This window comes from Amblyomma mixtum, chromosome 8, assembly GCF_055824585.1.
Source record: "Amblyomma mixtum isolate Tamu chromosome 8, ASM5582458v1, whole genome shotgun sequence".
Classification (NCBI taxonomy): Eukaryota; Metazoa; Arthropoda; class Arachnida; order Ixodida; family Ixodidae; genus Amblyomma; species Amblyomma mixtum.
The window spans coordinates 47,908,370-47,930,513 of record NC_143019.1 but is presented as its reverse complement, the minus strand read 5'-3'; the positions used below and the strand labels follow the sequence as shown (position 1 = coordinate 47,930,513).

Sequence of the window (22,144 nt, the reverse complement as noted above, 5' to 3'; positions counted from 1 at the left end):
CAGTACAATGTTTAATAAAGTCAATCCAAGTACTAATAAACATACTTGCATGCCACTGAAGGGCGCTCGTCGAATTTGTCAGTAATGGCGGTTGCGGCGTTAGACTCCGAGCTTTCGCAGTGTGCTTACTAAGACCTATATCATGTACATACATCGATCTCAAGGTCAACTTTCTTCATCGTTCGCTACATATCGACAAGATGTCACGTTAGCTAATCGAAGATTAAAACGCTAGACAGCGTCCGTCGCGATAAAGCAAAGCTGCTTTTTTTCGCAACGTAAGGCGCCTCATGTTTCTATTGTTAGAAAACGTTAGGAGTCGTTAGGAAACGTTAAGAGTCGTTAGGAAACGTTAGGAGTCGTTAGGAAAGGCCACGAGCCCACTTTGAACAGAGTAGGTGGCCTATCTTTCTTACGATAAACGGTACATAATGTGAGGCAATTCTTCTCGGAAGTAATTTCAAAGAACTCAGTTAAGCAACCAAATCGATCTTGAAAACGAGAACTCACAGGCAAAACGATAACAGCCCTGTTAGCACTCCAAAACTGCAGCTATGAATACACGTGCGGGGAGCGTAAGCAAGCAAGCAAGTAATATGTATCCGTACAATAGGCCTGCTACACGAAAAATGCTAGAGTACTACGCGGGTAGCTCGGTGCGTATAGTAAAGTGAAACAATGCACGCCTATATACACACAGACAGGAGCTATATGTAGCCGGGTGTATTCGGCCATGATTAATCACCGGTCTCTCGTCGGAGGTTCTTTGTGGCAACTTCTTTTTTTTTTTACACCCATGGTTTCCCCCCCCCCCCCCCCCCCCCCCCGTAGTAGAGGGTGCAGCGGGATTTGTCATCTTTGAAGTGCCCGTGCGAGCCGCGTAGCTTACGGGAGGAACTTTTTATGGCTCCCGAGAAGGATGTACGGCGGGGACGCTGCCGCAGATGTCTCAGTTGTAGCGCGGTATGCGGTGATGAGGAGAAAAATAAAAGATCAGTGTCGGCTTCGCGCTCATTACGGCGTGCTAAATCGCGCTTTCAGCGGCGCTCAGTATAGGAGGTTGAATACACAGGAAGTACGGCTGTTGTCTATAGGAGCTACTCGTCGTCAGTGAGCTAAAGTTGTACGAACGACGGCAAAGGATGAAAGGATGCGCTCCCCATTCTAGACTTTGGCGCTGTATCACGGAAAGGATGAGGCGCGCCTCAAAGGGACTCTGGGGACTGCTTGCATTTTTTTTTTTGTTCTCGCTAAAAATCTATCTTATGGCTCTTTCTGCAGGCTAAGCTTATGTTTTTCCGGTGGTCAAACACGCATTTATTTTAAAGAAAATTGGACTTAAAATTGCCCTTTTCTTTTCTCCCTCGCTGTTCGATTCTAACTCGCCACATCAAGGCCGGAAAGGACTCCGTGATCACAGTTTGAAACTGGACAGCGGTGCTGTCTATCCTCAAAGATATGCGCTCGTAAAGCTGTCTTGACGCACGGCAGTCTGCTTGCTGAAGCGGCCGGTGGCGGCGATTCCGGTATTTTCTTCTTTTCTTTACTTTTTCTACCTTATAAAACTCCGTTTTCAGAGAAAATGGTCTGTCTGAGTTACAAGGACGCTGTATAATCTGTCACCACAGATTAGTATCAATTCTTATTCATCGTTAAAGTGTTAAAAAAAAAAAACTTCGCTTAGGGTGATTACGCATTTTAATGCGAAAGTATTGAAACCTCATTGCATGTTATATATTATTTATTTATTCAGCATGCCCCTAAAGGCGCTCCCTCGAAGGTATTACATAAAGGGGGGGGGGGGTCAGTGTAAAAAATATATGTATAAGCAACATAATTAACAAGCAAAGGAACAATAAACAAGCTAGGTATAACACGGAAAATAATTAAGCACAGGAGAGTGAATAAGAAAACAGGCGATAGAAAACAATATAACACAAATTATAGGTTTCAAGAAGACAATAAGGCATAGATGACGTGTACGTACAAGGCGCAAAAAGAACAGAAGTAAACGCAAAAGTACAGCTAGTGAGAACAAAGAAACACATTTCAAATGCCAACGTCGCTTTCGGGATGGTATTTATTCAGAAAGTTTTGTTTTTCTGCATAAAGTTTTTGTTAGTGCATAAAGTTTTGTTTTCGGACGGAATTCCAAATTTGGGGGGTTCGGACCGGGCCAACTTCGATTTCGATAGTCCGCCCGAAGTATTCACGTACCAATTCTATTCATTTCCAATTAGTGCAGTTTAGTCACTTGTTAACTAGCTCTTTTAATTAACTGCACACTAGCTACTACTGACCGTAACTAGTATACTTGGTAATTATATTAGGCTGGTCAAGGTTGTCCACAGTTATCTCGGCATTTTTATTACGTCGCTTTTTTCGGCGGAGCCAGGTTTTCTTCCGAATGAGCTATAATGCTTTCGCATTAAAAGTGACGGAACATCGCCTTCCGCAGGTGAACCAGCTGGGCGGCGTGTTCGTCAACGGCCGACCGCTGCCCAACGCGGTGCGACTGCGCATAGTCGAACTGGCTCAGCTGGGCGTGCGGCCGTGTGACATCTCCAGGCAGCTGCGCGTCTCGCACGGATGCGTCTCCAAGATCTTGGCTCGCTTCCACGAGACCGGCTCAATCCTGCCCGGAGCCATCGGCGGAAGCAAGCCGCGCGTCACCACGCCAAAGGTATCATCATCATCATCAGCTTGACTACACCCACTGCAGGGCAAAGGCCTGTCCCACGTCTCTCGAATTAACCCTGTCTTTGCCAGTTGCGGCCACTGTATCCCCGCAGACTTCTTAATCTCATCCGCCCACCTAACTTTCTGCTGTCCCCTGCTACATTTGCCTTCTCTTGGAATCCACTCCGTTACCCTTAAGGACCAGCGGTTATCTTGCCTTCGCATTACATGCCCTGCCCAAGCCCATTTCTTCCTCTTGATTTCAACTAGGATATCATTAACCCGCGTTTGTTCTCTCACCCACTCCGCCCGCTTCCGATCTCTTAACGTTACACCTATCATTTTTCTCTCCATAGCTCGCTACGTTGTCCTTAACTTAAGCTGAACCCTCTTTGTTAACCTCCACGTTTCTGCCCCATAGGTGAGTACCGGTAAGATACAGCTGTTGTATACTTTTCTTTTGAGGGATATTGGTAAACTTCCATTCATGATCTGAGCGAACCTGCCATATGCGCTCCACCCCATTCTTATTCTCCTCGTTATATGTACTACGTATTCTGTGACACCCAATATACCGCATTTATTCCCATGAAAGTTCGGACTATGCGCTCAATGTGCGGGGTAAAATATATATTAAAAAAAAAAAACTTTGAGATCACTGCGGTGACCCGCATTGGAGGAATGCGGAGACACTGACACCTCCTCGACACTCTTCGTCCCTTGTCCTTGTTAGTTTTTGGCGTCCTTTTGACGTCCGCGGCTGTTATGACGTCTTCTCACTATTTCGACTTGTCCATGGCTATTTCGACATCCAAGTCGGTTTTCCGGCTTTAATTAATTAATTAATTATTCCACACTAACCAAATTCGCCTTATAGCGAGATTTTTTCATCCTCTATCTGATACAGCCGAACTTTTTCTATATCTCTTCACAGGACGACAGGAACGAGCGGACAACAAAATTGCGGGCACGTTTTGCGGACATTTTTTGGTGACGCGTATACACAGCGATATAATGCTCTCGCATTAATATAGTTGGAAGCGATAAAAGCGAGACAAAGTATATGGTTGTCGTTGTTGTGACTGTTGTTGTTGTTGTGACTGACGGAAGAATGCAAAGGAAATTGCAGGGGCCTGCTCACGGCTCAAGCTGAGCCACATTCGCAGCCACGCGCAGACAGAGGAGTGTTGAAAGAGACTTGAGAGGAAAGATTTAAAGAATAGCGCGTCGCAACAACCGCGTCCGCCGAAGCGACGACGCTGGTTTTCTAAATAAAACAAAGCGCACGCTTCCATTTCCGCTTTCGAGAGCATAGTGAACAACTTTTGTCTCAAATCATCGCGTCAAAATCGCTTAGCGGGCTGTAATGCTCTCCATAGCGAGTGATAGTTGACTGCATGTAGCCCTACTACCACCATTCAGCGAGAAGTCCACACGCAACAAGTTGTTATACTCCTTAATATAGCAGATCAAACACAGGCCTTCGCGACCAGGCGTGGCTTATACTGTTGTGTTTCTACCCCCCCCCCCCCTTAACTCTGTGTGTTCCCGTCACACCTGTGTCCACTCGGACCACGTGGGCCCGATCAGGCAGCTACCGTGAACAATCGCCAAGGTCGACAACCTCGCGACGACCATGGGAAGTTGGATGCTTGGAATGCCCCTCCGAGCCTCAGCGGATTAGTGTAGCAGGAATGTCAAAGGCCATTGTCAGCAGTAATCCCAGCGAAATTCCTTGAGCAGAGTGCAGCGGCGACGAAGGCAGGCGAGGCCCAGGAGCTATTGTCCGAGCAACCACCGTGAATGCGGAGGCGACCTGGCGGCGCCGGTCACGCTGGCGGATAATTGAAGAATTCTGTGTCCCCGACTCGCGTTCTGGGCAATCGGCGGGGAGGCAAGTTCATTCCCCTGCTGGAGGACTTCGGGAGATTCCTTTCCCGCAGTGCTGGATGAGTCAGCATTCTCCCCCTCTCATCGGCCCAGCTGTGGGAGAGTGGAAAAGCTCGCACCTGCCCAGCCGTGGGTGGTGACAAGAACGTCCCCTTCGGTCCATCGGATTGGACAGTGCTCGTCGACCATGATTCCCCAGCCAGGGATCTGGGGAAACCGGACGATATTTAACTCGGCCGTGAGTGTGGCCGAGAAGCCTGCTAGCTCCAGTCGACTACGGTTGACGAAGACGTTCCTCTTTCACTGAGAGCCATTCTCAGCCCCGCTCTATGTAAATAATGTAATTATGTGAATACAGTTTTTCCTTCACTTCCCCTACTCCCCGTCTCCGGCCCACGTTTCCTTCCTCCTTCGGCACAGCGGCGGTGCTCTTGGACCCGATGCCTGGTGGGACACGCTTCTAGCATCGACAAATATATCAACTGGTTGGCAGCGGCGGGATCTTCCACGCTTGGTCCTGGCTTCAGCAGTGGTGAGCGCTTGACTTTCTTTAAGAATCTGCCAGGCTTGATAACTCTGGAAATTTATCACTACCTGTAGATTGTTTTTCTGCACGTGCTCGCTTAAGCATTTCACGTAGCAGCTTATTTTATGAAAGTCCTCGTTCGGAAGTTGCCATGGATTTGAGCAGGCTAAAGAAGCCAGAGTTGATGTTGCTGTGTGAAAAGCTGGGTATTGAGGCCAGGAAGAGTCACAGAAAGCCGCAGCTGATTGAGGCTATTGAGGAATGTGGTGCTAAGGAGGGAGACAAAATTTTGGAGACCTGGGAAGTCATTCAGGAGGGAATCAGGAACGCTAAGGAGGAGGCCGACAGGGTTGAAAGGGAACGCAAGGAGGAGGCCGACAGGATAGAGAAAGAACGTCTTCGTCTCAAGGAAGCCGATGAAAGGCAACTTGCTTTAATGCGTTTGGAGTTGCAACAAATTTTAGAGGCGAAGCGCGCCGACAGGAATTCGACATTAAATCAGGAGGTTTCGGCGCGAAAAGAAATTAAAGTCGGCAATGAAAACTGCGTGTCTTTGCCAATTGCCTGCGTCGCGATCGAGAGCCCGCTCGAGGTGCGTCTGACCGAGGCAGCCGTCTCCCAAAACCTGCCTAAGCAGCATCCCTCGATTTTCTCGAATCGCTTGGATATGCTGCCCCAAGAAAAAGGCCTTTGTTTTGGAGATAACGCTGCGCAGGTCCTCACCATTTCGGAGGCGCGTGAGGTCGCGGCGCCAGCAGAGCACGTGGTTGAACAGGGCAAACCTCAACCTGTAAGCCCGAAGCCTGTAAATTCTCACGGTGATGAGCCAGAGCAATCTCTAGTAAAGACTCACGATGAGACGAACGCCGGCGACTTAAGCCGTGACGGCTCCGCGTTACCTAATGACGAGTCAGCACAGGACTTACTCACTTCTAGCACAGGGATAAAGAGCACCGATAGTAGTGCAAGCTGTAGTGAGTCTTCCGAAGCAGGCGCAAGTGATGAGCTGGGGCTAGGTGAGGAATTGAATACCAATCTTGTGTTGCCCCACTCAGATGGCTTTCTCGAACTCCTTCGTGTGGACAGAGAAACGTTCACCGCTGAGCAAGAGAAAGACCAGACTCTACATTACTTGAGTCACCAAAGTGACATAGGTGTGTCACGGAAGAACATACCTTTCCAGCTCCGTTCTGGCCTGCTGTACCGCCAGTATAAGGATAGGAAAGGTATCCAATACGACCAACTTACTGCCCGCGTCGCGAACGAGAGCCCGCTCGAGCTGCGTCTGACCAAGGCAGCCGTCTCCCAAAACCTGCCTATGCAGTATCCCTCGATTTTATCAAATCGCTTGGATATGCTGCCCAAAGAAAAAGGCCTTTGTTTTGGAAATAATGCTGCGCAGGTCCTTACCAGTTCGAAGGCTCCAGAATTCGCAGAGCCAGCAGAGCACGCGGGTGAAGAGGGCAAACGTGGCCCTGTAAGCCTTATAAATTCTCACGGTAGTGAGCCAAAACAGGCTGGATCACAAATTGGAAATGAGGCGAACGCCGACGACTTAACCTGTGACGGTTCCGCGATGGCTAGTGACGCGCCCCGCAAACCAACAGCGAGGGTTTCCACGGAGCGGCAGCGTAAAGAGGTGGCCAAACGGGGAATGTTAATGAAGGGGAAAGTGCGCCTCATGTTGACTGCTGCACAGAAAACCGGACAACCGGTTACCCGCCCCAATTTGGCACCTCAGCGCTCAAGAGTTCGCACGCGCCGCTTGAAGGGAACACAAGCTAAGGGGACGCAACGCGCGAACCCAATCCGAGAGAGACGGATACGCTGGCACGGCATTCGCACCCGTTCGTTCCCTTCTCGCATTCTGCTTTCTGAGCGTCAGCCAAACTTCAGAACCGCGAGACTTGGACGAGGAACAGTTAAGGGTCCCAAGCTGAAATTCCTAGCCTTGTGTCCTGTTGCACCTGCTAGAGTAGCTATCGGACCGCGGCCGCGCAGGGGGCGGCTGAAAAATAGGAACCAGTAAATTCCCTGAGTCGCACCGCTGTTTGCGGGCGGGTTCGAGGAATAACCCGTTCTTGAGTTGAATGCTTGTCTCTTTTGTTCATTTAACTCTCCTGTACAGAAATGCAAGCTGAAATTCCTAGCATTATGTAATGTCTTATCTGCTAAAGCAGCTGTCGGACCACGGCCGCGCAAGGGGCGGATATGACGCATAATCTCATATTGAGTTTAATGCTTGTTTTTGTCTTTTGTTCATTACACTCTCCTATGCGAAATGAGAGTGAAATTTTGGAGCTTGGCATTGCGGGACTCAGTTTACATGCGTTGCAGTAAAGTGCGAGGTAATGGAAACGCTGATGGCCTCAGCCGAAGCTTTCCCGTGTAATGCCCTTTCCTGACTCCCCAGACGTTATTCCGCTATGCAAATTTGTATTTTGTTTTTTGCTTTAGCGGGAATCATTTTTGTCTGTTTTGCATGTGTGTTCAGCAGCTCCACCTTCCCTTTGTGCTCTCACGGGCGGTGGCTTTCTGTGACAAAAACTGTGCTACTGCACCCCCCAAAATTTTAGCAAGTTTTCCTCCCTTTTGACTAAACAAGCTCTGGGTATTCTGGTTTGGTCAAACATGTCAACTTTCGGAGGAGGACGTAAATTTCACGCTACAGCTCATTTTCTCTAAAGAGGTTTTGTTGACCGAAAACAGCTTGGCAGTTCTTGAAGTCGGTTTGGCGCTTTCTGCTTGTTGGGCTGTGTACCTTGCTGGTTGAGACCGTTACAGTTGTCAACGAAGCAAGAAGAACCTTTGGGCCCAGCTGTGACCCAAAAGCCGAACGGACACAACTCCAGGTCTCTGCGCGCAGCAGCGTTGGCTGCAACCACTACGAGACCTCTTCGGGCGGCGGACGTGCTGTTGTGTTTCTACCCCCCCCCCCCCCCCCTTAACTCTGTGTGTTCCCGTCACACCTGTGTCCACTCGGACCACGTGGGCCCGATCAGGCAGCTACCGTGAACAATCGCCAAGGTCGACAACCTCGCGACGACCATGGGAAGTTGGATGCTTGGAATGCCCCTCCGAGCCTCAGCGGATTAGTGTAGCAGGAATGTCAAAGGCCATTGTCAGCAGTAATCCCAGCGAAATTCCTTGAGCAGAGTGCAGCGGCGACGAAGGCAGGCGAGGCCCAGGAGCTATTGTCCGAGCAACCACCGTGAATGCGGAGGCGACCTGGCGGCGCCGGTCACGCTGGCGGATAATTGAAGAATTCTGTGTCCCCGACTCGCGTTCTGGGCAATCGGCGGGGAGGCAAGTTCATTCCCCTGCTGGAGGACTTCGGGAGATTCCTTTCCCGCAGTGCTGGATGAGTCAGCATTCTCCCCCTCTCATCGGCCCAGCTGTGGGAGAGTGGAAAAGCTCGCACCTGCCCAGCCGTGGGTGGTGACAAGAACGTCCCCTTCGGTCCATCGGATTGGACAGTGCTCGTCGACCATGATTCCCCAGCCAGGGATCTGGGGAAACCGGACGATATTTAACTCGGCCGTGAGTGTGGCCGAGAAGCCTGCTAGCTCCAGTCGACTACGGTTGACGAAGACGTTCCTCTTTCACTGAGAGCCATTCTCAGCCCCGCTCTATGTAAATAATGTAATTATGTGAATACAGTTTTTCCTTCACTTCCCCTACTCCCCGTCTCCGGCCCACGTTTCCTTCCTCCTTCGGCACAGCGGCGGTGCTCTTGGACCCGATGCCTGGTGGGACACGCTTCTAGCATCGACAAATATATCAATACTGGTTGTCGGATTCCCGAAGAGGATATGGAGAAGCCCTGAAAAGGGCGCTTATTTGCATTTACTCTCATCATCAGCCCACTGTGCGCCAAAAGATTGAAATGAAGAGCAGTTGTATGGGAGCGATACGACTCAGGAACGAAGAGGTACATGACCCTCACAGAAGGTCCTCTAGCCAATGCCGTCGACCGATTGTCATGACGTCGCTGTTAATCTCTTTGGATCAGCTCGCGCGACATTGCACTGGGCTGGAAGATTCAAGGAGATTAACCACAGGTTAACAGGATTAACCGTGACGCCACGACAACTGATCGGCGCTATTGACCGGACGGCCTTCATTAAAAGGCATCTGCAGCTTCGTTATTGAGTTCGGGTTCGTTTTACGTTACTGCTCGTCCCACTCTTTTTGAACAAGAGTGTTTGAGGCCACCGCACTTAGTTATTTCGTAGTTCTGTTTTTGTTTACTATTTTGCCCCAGGTTTCAGTCGCAGTTCTCTCCAGAATCGCGCTGGCTGGTTGGTCCCAAACTTGTACGTTCGCAACGGGTTGCACGACTTGTGTGTAGACATCTGGGGTCATATAGGTCAGGATCTGGCAGGTAACAGCACCTAAGGGAAAACTTCCATCTCTTCCTGCAGCGAAAGTGGAAGGGACAACAGCCATGCCACATGGACTGACATTGAAGGTCGTAGGCTCGGTCTCAAAACTGAAGTGTTGACTTTTATTACGTTTTCTTTCAATTTTCCCGCAAAGCTAAAGAAATGTCGCTTCTTTGCTGGAATTACACCGTAATCTTATGCTTCCACAAATTTTATTGAGAGAGTAAAGAAACCTTTTTTTAAGCTCAGATTCCGGCGCCTTGTAGCCTTTTCCCTCTGCCAACACATTATGGTTATGCTGGTCCAGTTTTAATTAACGTGGAAAATGTTCACTTAACCAGACAGCCATCCTGTTCTTCTCGCCTGTTGGTCCTAAAGAAGCAGACCTCCATTAACTCCAGACAAAAAGGTATGGAGAAGATGCTATATATCAGATGCTATATCATATAGGAATAAATTGCCTGAAGATGCGGTGAAGTGTACGTCCGTGGAACTATTTCTTAAATATATCGAAAAAATTGACTTTTCTGTTTAATTTTCTCCTACTCTTTCTGTTGCTGTGTTTGGGTCAGAGAACATCTCTGTATTTTTGAATTTTTATTTTTACTCTGTTTGATCAGTGATGCATTGTAAACACTCCTGCATGGACCCGAAAAGGGACTGCAGTATGTTTAAATAAAAAAAAAATAAAGCAACCACTAATGATTCTGAGATTTTTAAAAGCGCAATTTCACAAATTAATTTAATAGAGGGACGTAGTATGTATTCATATTAACGTAATTTCTTTGTTAAACATGTATCGGCGCCCGCGATAGCCGTCTGCCACGGCCACGACTAACAGACGAGAACGGTTCGCGGAGAGCAGACGACAAAAACGCGCCCGCAGCGCCACCACCGGCACCGCCCGGCGGGGAGCCACAGAAAGACAAGGCTCTCCTGTTCCCGCCGATTCCGCGTATAATAATGAGCGGGCGGCCGCGCGATCTCGCTTCTTCCCCGCCGCCACGACCGAGTGTCAACGAGCAGGGCGGCACGATCTCTTTCCGCGAACACCCTGGGCCGCATGTGCCGGCGCTCCTTGCAACCCGATCCGGAACGGCGCCTCTGAGCTGCAGAAGGAGACAGCCAAGAAGAAGACGGCGGCAGCAGACCGGGAAACGCTAGAAGAGCCGGAATATGGCCGAACGAGAAGAAGAGGAAGAAAACGCGGAGGCGTTCGCGGAAAGGCGCCGCCGAGCAAACAAACGGTACCGCCGCGCGCCAGCGGTCGCTTCCCGAGAAGAGGCGAGAGCCGCCGCCATGGGCGCAGGTGGTGGCCCGCGACTCTTACCCTCTCTCTCTCTTTCTCATCCGAGCCAAGAATCGCATTGCTGTATATGTACTCATGGATACGAAGCCATGCATACGCCTGCGAGTATGAATGCACTGTGTGGTTCTCCAGCGCATATATTCCGCTCGTTGATCGCCCCTGGAAAACAAACGGTCGGCTGTACGTTCCAGCTTCTCAGCTAAGCGGTGGCAAGCCAAGCTGGAACTGGGGTTCGAGAGTGTAGTGATAAGTAGCAGCTTTTATCTCCAGGAGACTGGACGGGAAGAGGTAGTGTGTAATTACTGAAGCAATTCTCGTCCTAAAGGACTGGGCATATAACGGGGAGGGGGGTAACGTAGTTATTCTCTCACTTAAACTCCATCTGATAGGCGCGAGTCATAGCAGCTGTTATACTGTGCTTTCCGAAACAAAGGTATTAACAGAAACGAATCCCAGACAAAAGCTTTTAGGAGTTAGGCTCACCGGACAAAATCTTGCCGACTTTTAAGAGGCCCGGACAAAAGCTTACCGCAACAAACCCTGCTAGTGTCTTAGCAGAGCTGTTAATTGCTAAAGCCTTTTTTAAAGGCCAGCATAACCCTAAAACTAATCTAAGCGAACATTAACCAAACCAACGGTAAACTGTCACGAACTTACACAGTTATTTGTTAGCCCTTAATTGTTAACGCATCAATTTAAGACCTAACACTTACCATACGTACGGTAAACTGCCATGAACTCATAGAGTTACAATTTTAATCTAATCTAATTTAATCTAATCTCAAGATTAACCAAACCTCAAGCAGAGTTGCGGTAAACTGTTATGAATTAGCACAGTTAATGTTAGCGCCTCCATCTAACATCTCACCTCACCTTAAACCTAACCAAAACGTAATGCCTGCGGTAAAATGTCAACCTCACGCTATAGACATAAGACTCAGTACGGTGAGCTTTTGTTCGGGGTCGCGAAAAAAAGGCAGTGATCTTTTGTCACACCAGACACAGCAGGCCCGAAATGTCGACGGAATTTCGCGGCTCATGGTCACTTCCTCTAGGCGTTTATGTAAATATCTGCAATGGCCAACACTGGCACTGAATCTAACCCAACCGTTGACTCTCTTTGGTCATGCATGGCCCTTTCGCCATTCATTCGATGTCGAACGAGGCAGTGTTTTCGTGTTGGAGTTGTTAAAATGACGGAGTGTCGCAGGTGGTGGCGTGCATCCGCGAGCTGAAGCGGCGGGACCCCGGCATCTTCGCGTGGGAGATCCGGGACCGGCTCCTGTCCGAGGGCGTCTGCGACAAGGGCAACGTGCCTTCGGTCAGCAGCATTAGCCGCATCCTGCGCAACAAGGTCACGCACGCCGCGGCTACGGCCACGGCTACGGCCGCCGCCGCCAGGTATGTAGTGTAGTTCGTCCCACTTCAGAACTGACCACACGGGCAAAGAAACACAAACGAAGGACAAACGCTTTCACCTTTTTTAACTTTGGCTCGAAATACATAGTTGAACCTCGTTATAACGAAGTTGAAAGGGCCCGGCGATTACTTCGTTATAGCCATAGCTTCGTTATAGCCCGTGTTGACCGAGCTTCTAAGGGGAATCGTCGTTACTTCGTTATATCCACTATTTCATGATAAACCGTTTCGTTATAACGAGGTTCGACATAAAAAAAATTACAGGGGTCATCCTTTAAGAAGAAAATTAGTACTTACGTTTCAAAACTAGTAATTGGCACACACTAGAGAGTATAATGGTTAGTTTTATGAAAATCAGGCTGACCTTTGCGTATTGCCTGGAACTGTATATATAGCTAGTGGTGCATAGAATTGAGAGTACATAGAAAAGCGCTCGAATAAGGCTGAGTTATGGCGCCTTCGGGCGCAGTCAAGCTTTAGATATTACTCCAGAGCGATGCACTATGAAGTCCAGGATACTCGAACATCAATTTTAATTGTGAGGCAACTGTAGAGTATTGTAAGGTACTGCTATTGAAATATCGAAAGCAATGGTCCATTCTTGCGATGCGTAGCTGAATCTTCCTTTTGAAGTTTGTGCAACGCTCGCATATATAGTATACTGTCGTAGAAAACCAATGAGGAACGTTTTTGACGATAGCAATAACGTTAGCAGCAAAAAAAATCAAGCCTGCCGAGGAGAGAGATTTGCGGATGTATTGATTGTTATAGTGGAATCTTACGATATATGAAAACGTTGCGCTCATAAACAAGTTCCCGTTCAAAAGTACGCTTGTCCAAAATTTCTGGGTCACAATAGTAGTGATTTGTACAGAAATTGTACAGAAAGAAAATCTTGCATGCTACCAATAATACATTGGTGGCTGGCCGCCATCATCTTCAGGCGGTGTCCTTTCGAAAGGATTCCCATTGGGTGCAGCTATCCTGCTCGCCCGCTCGATCAGCCGTTGCTGGTCTTGTAGATCTGTGCTATAGTAGAGCAGCCTCCCAGGGGAGAAAATGGGGCGGGGGATGGGTGGTTGGAGCCCCGATGGGTCGAGGCATTCCCATAGGGAGTGGACGACTGTGGGTGTGGGAGTAAATGCATGAACTATAGCGGTTTGGCGGATAAAAAAAAAAGCTTCGATGGCACGCCATGCATAAATTAAAGAGCAAAACCATGTTCCTTTGAGGAATTCCACCAAGGCTCGATGCTATGTGGATGAGTTAAATCGGTAGCGAAGTAAATGATTGCTTTCGCGAATGGTTGTCTGTTAGTGAGTTGGCGAAGAGTACGAGGCCCGTGTTGAGGCAGTGAGTGTTTCGTAGCAGAATAAACTATACACTGTACTCTTTTGCTGCGTTTCATTTTGCTGCCACCTTCAGGAGTGACGGTTCAGTGCAAATATATTTCGATATTTCAATCAATAAAGTTTTTAACGCTACAGTTTTTAAGTCCCTGTTGTTCAGAAAATCTGGTGCCGGAGTTGTGAGCGAAAAATCACGAGCATGACTGTAGAAGGTGGTCCCCAGAGAGTGGGGGGCCACCTAGGTCACGTGACCTTGCAGCGTCATCACAACCTGCCCCACAGGATAGTGAGCGAACTCCCCAGAGTTGCAGGTGGCAGTTAAATTAATGATTGGTCACTCGGGAAGAGCAACCTGGGCCGCACAAGGCCCACCGCTGGGAGCACCTGCCATCGCAGGGCAGTGGCGCATCGCTTAACCGCTGCACCATTGCGCCAAGAGGGGTGTGAGGACCCCAAATGTAAAGTAGAGAATGACCTTGCGCATATATGGGCATTTAACCCTCTAGTCATACCCTTAAGGTGGAGCTTAAGTGTCTCCTCCAATTAAATAGCAGACCGAGATAACTGTGCAAAGCATTACTTTTAGGTTGAGTCACACTGCCATACCGGATATCTAGTTCAAGCGCACATTTATAAATGCCAATTGATTAAGTATACCTTATGTATTTAAAACAAGAAATTTCGTCCCAGCTGCATTCATCGTCCCCATGTTGTGCGCAGCCTGCAGGCGGCGCAGCTGAGTCGCTGGGCTCCCCCGCACCACCCGCCTCCTCCTCTGCTGGGCGGCTACCCGCACCCGCACAGCTACTACCTGCACGGCTACTACCTGCAGGGCGCGGCAGCGGCCGCGGCCGCCGGTCAGCCGCTCTGACGCCAGCTCGCTGCCGCTGTCCTGCAGCAGCCTCCTCCTCTCCCTGACTGCGTCACGTGACTGGTCCAGCTCTGCAAAGGCTCAGCAACACTGGCCGCTCTACACACAGACGAGACAGCTCGATGGAGGCCGGAAAATGCGCCCTGCTTTGCGGAACTCAGAACGTCTTGGAGGCTCGATCTCGACGACCGGTGGCCCCTAATCGGAGAGATTAGACACCTTTAGCATACCGTGTACCGTGTTACCGCTACCGGTACCGGAGTACTGGAAGCCCGCGCACAACCAATGCGCATGCGCAAATCGCCCTGACGGCGCCAGGTACCCGGCTGTTGCGCGCGCGCCTGCAGCATCGGGGCCAATCAGCGCGTGCTCACCGGCGGTGGGCGGGCTGCCGGTACTCCAGCAGCGGTAACGGTAACACGGTACAGGGTATGCTAAAGGCCACGGCTTGTTGAAGTGGACATCGGGGACAGCCGACATGTAGTCAAGAAGGCGACAGAAAGACACTCGCGCGTGCGTCTTCTGCGAGTGCCAGCGGAGAGCGATGCCGACACCACGGGACGGTTTGGCTTTCACCAATATGTGACTGTGTGTGGAAAAGGAAAAGAAAGAGAGAGAGAGAGATCGTGCAGTGGCGATAGACTTTGAAAACGTTTGTCGAGCTTGGCTGCAACTCTGTGCGATTTTGAGGAAATATGCTGTCCGTGTGGTTGAACGATAGACGGCGCGGGAGGACTTCTCGAGTCTCATTTCGTATAGAATGCGCTCCGCACGCTGCATTCTGTATACGTCGCGTAAATTATCCGGTGCTATGCAATTACGGATCGCGAAAGTGACAAGGGGAGAAGTCATGGGTAACCCTTATAGAAGGCGGTTGGGGAAAGGGGAGGGTTTATCTGAACCACGTATTTCTTGGGATTTTTTAGTAGAAAGTTGGGATTCAACGTACTACTCTTAAGTAAATTTTCTCGCTTGGTGGGCGACCCTCTCGACTTTAAATCCGCCTCTGCTTATGTTTTCTTTATTTTTTTAGGAAGGAAGGTATCAGTTACATGTCAGGCCTGAAAGGACTCGAAAGCTACGTCATCAATACATTGTCGTGCGATCATGCGCTCGTAAGTACAGGCATACGAGGCAAATCTGCGCTCACTCGAGGCTGTTCATGTCGGTAAAATTATCGCTATCTCGAGTTTGATAAGTTCCTTTCAATCATGTCTCGTACATACAAGCGCTGTGCTTAACTTCCCAAATGACCTCTGAATTCAAATTATGAATAACAAGTCTAGCCTATCAGAAGGTGGAGTTAAAGCCGACGGCGTGTTCGCAACAGGCCAAATCGACGAACGATGCATGAGGGCGTGGCGCGGTATTAACAAAAGTTGGATGTAGTGAGTTCGAATGACAGGTGTCCCTTATCTCGATAGATAGCCAATCAGCTGAAGGCCACGTTGCAGCCGACGGAGTGTTTGAAACAGACTGACGTACGAGGGTATGACGTAAGAGATGAGCAGCAAAGTATCGCGGATAAACCCATCGAACGTGTGTGTACCTGCTGGAAGACGGATCACAGGCTGCTTCGCCTCAACCTCTGCTTCACAATGATTCACTGCGAGGCGACGAATTCAGCCCGGCCTACGTCAGCGTGTGGATGTGCTTGTGTGTGCGTGCTCCCGTCCGGCTATGGAACCATTCAGTGCGTCAGCCTACATCGGAACGGACGTCTGACCGCGCGGTATACGGTGAACTATGCACAACTGAACTTGTACGCATGTGGTATACGTACTCTATGCTGCGAATGTGCGCTGATTGCGGTGAGCGTTTTTCTGTATGTGCTCCATTGGTGTTCTTAGCGTAAAATAGACCAAGTCTGAAACATGACTCGAGCCAGTAGCGGAAACCATCCCCCATATGTTCTTTCTTATGCTGACGGCAAGCTTTGCGCTTATGACGTTGTCTTGGTGCTGTGGGCCTATGTAGCAGCACGTTTTTTTGTTGAGTAGTGAATTCTAGCCCGATTTGCTTTCGCGTCGCTTAGCGTCACAGCATGCTCCACTTCTGGGCATAGTTAGAATTTTCGTTCTGCGCATGCGCGACGGATGCACGTGAACTGGCTACGCTGCGCGGTTCTCGTACGAAACGAACCAGGAAAAAAAATGGTTGAAACTCGTTCAGTTTTAATCTATAATTGAGATTAATTAACCAACTTTCCAACCGAGTTTTAGATAGCCAAATTATTTCCTTCACACAAAACGCTGCTATAGGAGTACCTTGCAGTCGCCGGCAAGAAAAAAAACGTGCAGTCTTTGTCAAAAGTAACCAGGCTGCACGTTTTTCTTCTCAGTCCTATATTAAAGCTATTATGCCAGCCCTCAAGCTCTAAATCTGTGTATGGTAAGAAGAACCCCTGTTCTCACCTTCAAATAACTTTTTGATCTTTAGGGAATTCATGAGGGCTCTGTTATATCGAATGAGAAGCAAATCATGGAGCCTGGTTACTTTTGACAAAGGCTGTACATTTTAACCTTCCTATAATTGGATACAACTTAAGAAGGCAGCGGCTTTTCCCCGCCAAACAACACCTTCCAGCCAATGGCGTCGGCCGATTCTCATGACCGTGCTAGGGTGACAATGCAGGGAGCGGTGCCACAATGGAGAGAGGGGTCTATCCCCGACTATGGCCGGAGGGGACTATCCCTAACGTATCCCCTTTCAGCTGCCACTCCCTGCATTGTCACGCTAGCAGGACAATGAGAATCCGCCGACCCCACTGGCTGGAGGGGGGTTCTTTGATGGGGAAAAGCCGCTGCCTTCTTAAGTTGTACCCGCCTATAATTTAATTAAATTGCTCTCGTTTCTATTTATCTTCATTTCAGCTTGGTCTGTGCCACTATTACCGAGTTCGTGCTCTTAAAAAGACGAATGACCACAATGCTACTTAAGCCCATTTGTGAAACTGCGCTTTTAGACAATCCAGCGCAAGAGTGAAGTCGTGCTGGTTTCCCAATAAAAGAAACCCTTCTTGTTTTACAAGTACGTGCCATCAATGCTTTCTTGTAAAGTCTCAGCGTTAAGCTGAGGCTTGTGAGACTTCATTAGGCCAAGTAAGTTGTGGAGGAAGAGCCAACTTGAGCCACGTACAGTCCTCATTGTTTCGTGGTTTTGTTTGGTTTAAGGGGGTTTAACGTCCCAAAGCGACTCAGGCTATGACGGACGCCGTAGAGAAGGGCTCCATCCCGGGCAATCGCATCTCACAGTGGCTTTTATTTCCTCTCGCGTTGTACAACTGGCACGAGAAAAGTTTCCATGCTTTGCTACGTGCCTTGCAATAACTTTCAAGGTCCTCTCTAAACAAAGGAATGGGAATGAGCTACAGAGCTATGTTCCGCAATAATAACTTAAACTGGCACGACCGTACCAGGGCGCTCAGCCGGTTTTGCTAAACACTTCTACAATTCAGTGAAGGCCTCAGTATTGCGCAATGCCCCCTACGGCCAGTAAGCTGGTCGCTTCGCCATCTGGGCTTGGACGTTCTCTTTCCAGGCCACGGCACTGATAAATCCCAACCGCGCTTGCCTCCGCACTACAATGTCAGAAAGGAAGAATAATAATAAAAAAAAAACCTGCGAACTGCATGTGAAATTCGGTCTCGGCTAGGGAGTCCTAAAGGCGGGCTTTCCCGGAAGAGTTCCAATATTATTGTTTTTCTCTTTTTAACGAACGCAGGCCGTCGCAGGCCTTCTGACTTCCTCCCTACCCCCCTTCCACACATCTCCCAGCGGAAAGTGAGAGAATATGGCCCTCGTCTTTTAAGTTTTTCCGTCACGTTATTACCAGTTCAGTGTTTTTTTTTTAACTTCCGAGCCGAGCAGACGCCGTCTGCCGCGACGCAGCAGACGACATGAAAAAACACCGAAAGTGGAGGAAGGTAGGAATGAAGTCCTGGGAGAGTCGCTTATTTTTTTTTATGGATTTTTACATTTTCGAGAGGTCGACGAAGCCGCTTTCCCCTGGCCCCCTCAACCCAGCCCCCTTCCTCCTCGGTTACAGCGGTCATGAGTGATCGCCGATTGGGAATTCAAGAGTCGCGCGCGCGACGGCTTCCTTTGAGCCATGCGAGACGTCCGACACTGCGTGCTAGGAAGTTGCTGGTGGTTTCTTCAGACGTGGGGGTCATAGGTTAGGGGGGTGCCGTATACCAAGAGGAGGATGGGTTGTTGCGGTCGCTCTGGGGGAGGAACCAAGTTCTCCAAAGCCTCCGGCCAAGTAGGGAGTGAGGTGAGGGTGTGCGGGGGCCAACCTGCGGTGGCGGCGGCAGCAGCGACGACAAGCGGTGAACCACGGCCGGAATCACCCTCTTCGCTCCGCCAAGCGCGTCGGGACTCGCGCCATCTGTTGCCTTATCGGGGTTCTAAGAAAATGACCCCCCCCCCTCCCCAACCCCATGCGTGTGCCTCCGACAACCGACGACCCTGCGTGAAAACGGACACCGTGCCTCACAGGCAGGACGGGGTCGCCCGGAGTCGTCCTCGCCGCCGCCGCTGCTTGCGGAAGGAAACACGCTCGCAGGCCGATTAACACGCGCCGAAATAGAAGCCTCTCTCTAGCGCTCGTCCCGATGCCGCTACGCCAAATGCTCGCGTGGGCAGGGCAACGTGGGAAGGAGGAGTGGTGTGTAATGGGTTTTCCAAAGCATACAGTACCACGGGCGTGACGAAAAACCGCGGCGAAATTAATGAGGGCGCTATGGCCAAACATTAGCGTGCCGGCCGGAATGTGAAAAGTCTTTGGGGTGTAGCGGAAAAGAGGTACGGTGAAGGTTCCAAAGGACGGATACGGAGGCTCGAGGAAGGAGACGGGGAGTGGGGAACAGAAGCCACATTAGTGCAATTCTATAATGGTGCCTGTTCGCGGACCATTGATTATCCTGCTTCGCCTGGTACAGTCAAGCGCGCTCCGGGTTGTGGGCGGAGGATAGCCGGAAGATAAGGTGTTACTTGGGAGGCGTTGGCTTGGTGTACGACAGATGCGGTCGCAGTCCATTCGCCCAATGTGGTGACGCTTCAGAGTGAATAATGTGACATTATGTGACGCGGTCGCAGTCCATTCGCCCAATGTGTTGGCGCTTCGGAGTGAATAATGTGACATTAAACTGTTTCAGTACCTTCGGATGTTCTCATCATTACCAGCAGAAGCTCAACTACGTCCACTGCAGGACAAATGTCTCTCTCAGTGATCTCCAATGACCTCTGTAGTCTGTACTGAGCAATCAGCAACCAACGTATCACCGCTATTTCGTGATCTCACCTCCCCACCTGACCCTCTGCTGTTCCATATACGCTTTCCTCCTCTCGGAATCCACTCTGCCATCCTGAACGGGCCGCCACTCACCTTCCATTCGCTTTCGGGACCTGAACTTGCGACGCGCCCTCGTCAACTTGGCCCAGGACCTGTTAAACGTCTAATATAAAGGTTTGGTTTAGGTTTGGTTTATGGGGTTTAACGTCCCAAAGCGACTAAGGCTATGAGAGACGCCGTAGTGGAGGGCTCCGGAAATTTCGACCACCTGGGGTTCTTTAACGTGCACTGACATCGCACAGTACACGGGCCTCTAGAATTTCTCCTCCAAAGAAATTCTAGCCGCCGCGGCCGGGACCGAACCCGCGTCTTTTGGGTCAGCAGCCGAGCACCATAACCGCTGAGCCACCGCGGCGGCAAATATAAAGGTTGTTTTAAAAAATTCAGGGGGCACTTTGGCTCCCTAAAGTGCTGCAAGGCGAAAGCCTTTCCAGACGCGCCGTTTGGCATTGACTGCGAGACTGCTTGTGCTGCACTAGTGCTTTATTTGACTACACACTTTGTCTACACATTACAACTACACACTTCGACTGCCGACTTTGACTGCTTCTTTAGCACGACTCTCTCCCTGCTTCGATGAATTCGGTTGTATCCATGGCTCTGTTCGCAGTAATGAGGTATGTAATGTGGTCACCTCCGTGGTGGTCACCCACCGACGCCTTACGCCCCCTGTCGGAGCAGACGACAACTATTTTTATTAGTTGTCGTGTGCTCCAAAAGGGGGCGTCAGGCATCCGTGGGTGACCTCTTACTTCGAATCCGCGCACTATGACGTCATAACCATTTCGACCAACCGAAAAGCGTGACAATTCTGCTGACAACCTTCTGTCGACAACGATGAAGCATTAAAGGCTCTCGCCTTAATAAACGTTTTATACCTCCACCACCATCCCATGCACGTTAATGGCCACAAGCAATTTTACTGCTCTTCTGTGCTTGTTGGACGTCTGTTTGCGTCTTTCCACATTGAGGAGCTGTTTCGCGCGGTGACACGTGAGCCTCGGTTACTGAAGGTTTTCTTTTTAAGCTGAAAACTTTATCTGGGTGCAACTCTATTTTTTTTTTGCGTAACCTCTAGTCACTTTAGTACGAAACGTTTTTGTGGAAAAGACACATATTAGCCAATTTTTCTTCCACGACATTCTCATTTTTTTTTTAGTTTCGCTGTCATCTGACTAGATTTTTCCAGTTTAAAATTTTTCTTGTGGATTACAATCCCGCATTTACTCTTTCAATTCCATCATTCAGAAGAACGTTGACATTAGTAGATGCGATTACACTTCTGAGCATTTTGTAATCAAAGTATTTGGTTTGTAACACCTCAAAATAATACCTGCTGTCTATGAGGCAGCAAACTTTTTTCTTTTTACTCCGAAGTATTTGTCAGTCGAAACATTGAAACTCTCAGGTCCTTTTGCAATGAAACAAGCAGAGTTTTGCATTATTTCAGAATTCCTGGAATATTTTTTTTCCTTTTCGCGTTATGATCCAAACATCTTTAACATTTACTATAACAATTACGTATTATACAAATAAAATTTGGTTTGGCTTTGGGGATTTAACGTCCCAATGAGGGACGCCGTAGTCAAGGGCACCAGAAATTTCAATCACCTGGGGTTCTTTAACGTGCACTGACATCGCACAGAACACGGGCCGCTAGAATTTCGCCTGCTTCGAAATTCGACCATCGCGGCCGCGATCGAACCCACGCCTTTCGGGTCAGCAGCCGAACGCCGTAACCACTGAGCCAACGCCGCGGCTCAATAAAATAATCATATTATACTGCCTAATATTTCTGCCTGAAATGCATACTACCAAACAATGCATTTATTTATCTTCGCTTTGATATGGCTCATGATATGTAAGCAACGTAATGTTTTCAGCCAAAAACAGTAACAAAAATTGCGGTTTTTCCCGTGGTATTCAAAGGTTAGTTTAGTTTAGTTTATTGGGGTTTAACGTCCCAAGGCTATGAGGGACGCCGTAGTGAAGGGCTCCGGAAATTTCGACCACCCGGGGTTCTTAACGTGCACTGACACGTTAAAGAACCCCAGGTGGGCTCTGAAAGGGGCTCCGAATAAAGTTGCGGTACGCCTAGAATGTTGAAGGACGCCGCTTCACAAATATCCTCCAGCAAGAATTTTTTTAATGAGTTTTGTGGAAGCTGAGTTATCTGCAGTCAAAATTGGAATTTACGCGTCTTCGCGCCTTTCTCTTTCCTCTTGTCACTTTTTGCATGCTGAAATGTCGGGGCTCCTGTGCCAAAGAAAGAGCAATAAACGACAGGTTAAAAACGCGAAAGGCGAAAATTGAATTAATGCAATAGAAAAGAAGGATAGTGTAGAACTATATCGATACTGC

General features: G+C 49.2%; 1 protein-coding gene across 1 annotated transcript in view; it reads left to right on the top strand.

Moving 5' to 3' along the window:
• The window catches only part of LOC149332328 (paired box protein Pax-1-like), a 55,388-nt gene extending 37,930 nt beyond the window's left edge, over positions 1 to 17,458 (top strand). The window contains exons 3-5 of the mRNA XM_089557215.1: positions 2,459 to 2,683; positions 12,000 to 12,190; positions 14,278 to 17,458. Coding sequence (XP_089413341.1) covers positions 2,459 to 2,683; positions 12,000 to 12,190; positions 14,278 to 14,428 — 567 coding nt within the window. The 3' untranslated portion in view covers positions 14,429 to 17,458. The remainder of the gene's footprint in view (positions 1 to 2,458; positions 2,684 to 11,999; positions 12,191 to 14,277) is intronic.
• Positions 17,459 to 22,144: the final 4,686 nt, after the last annotated feature.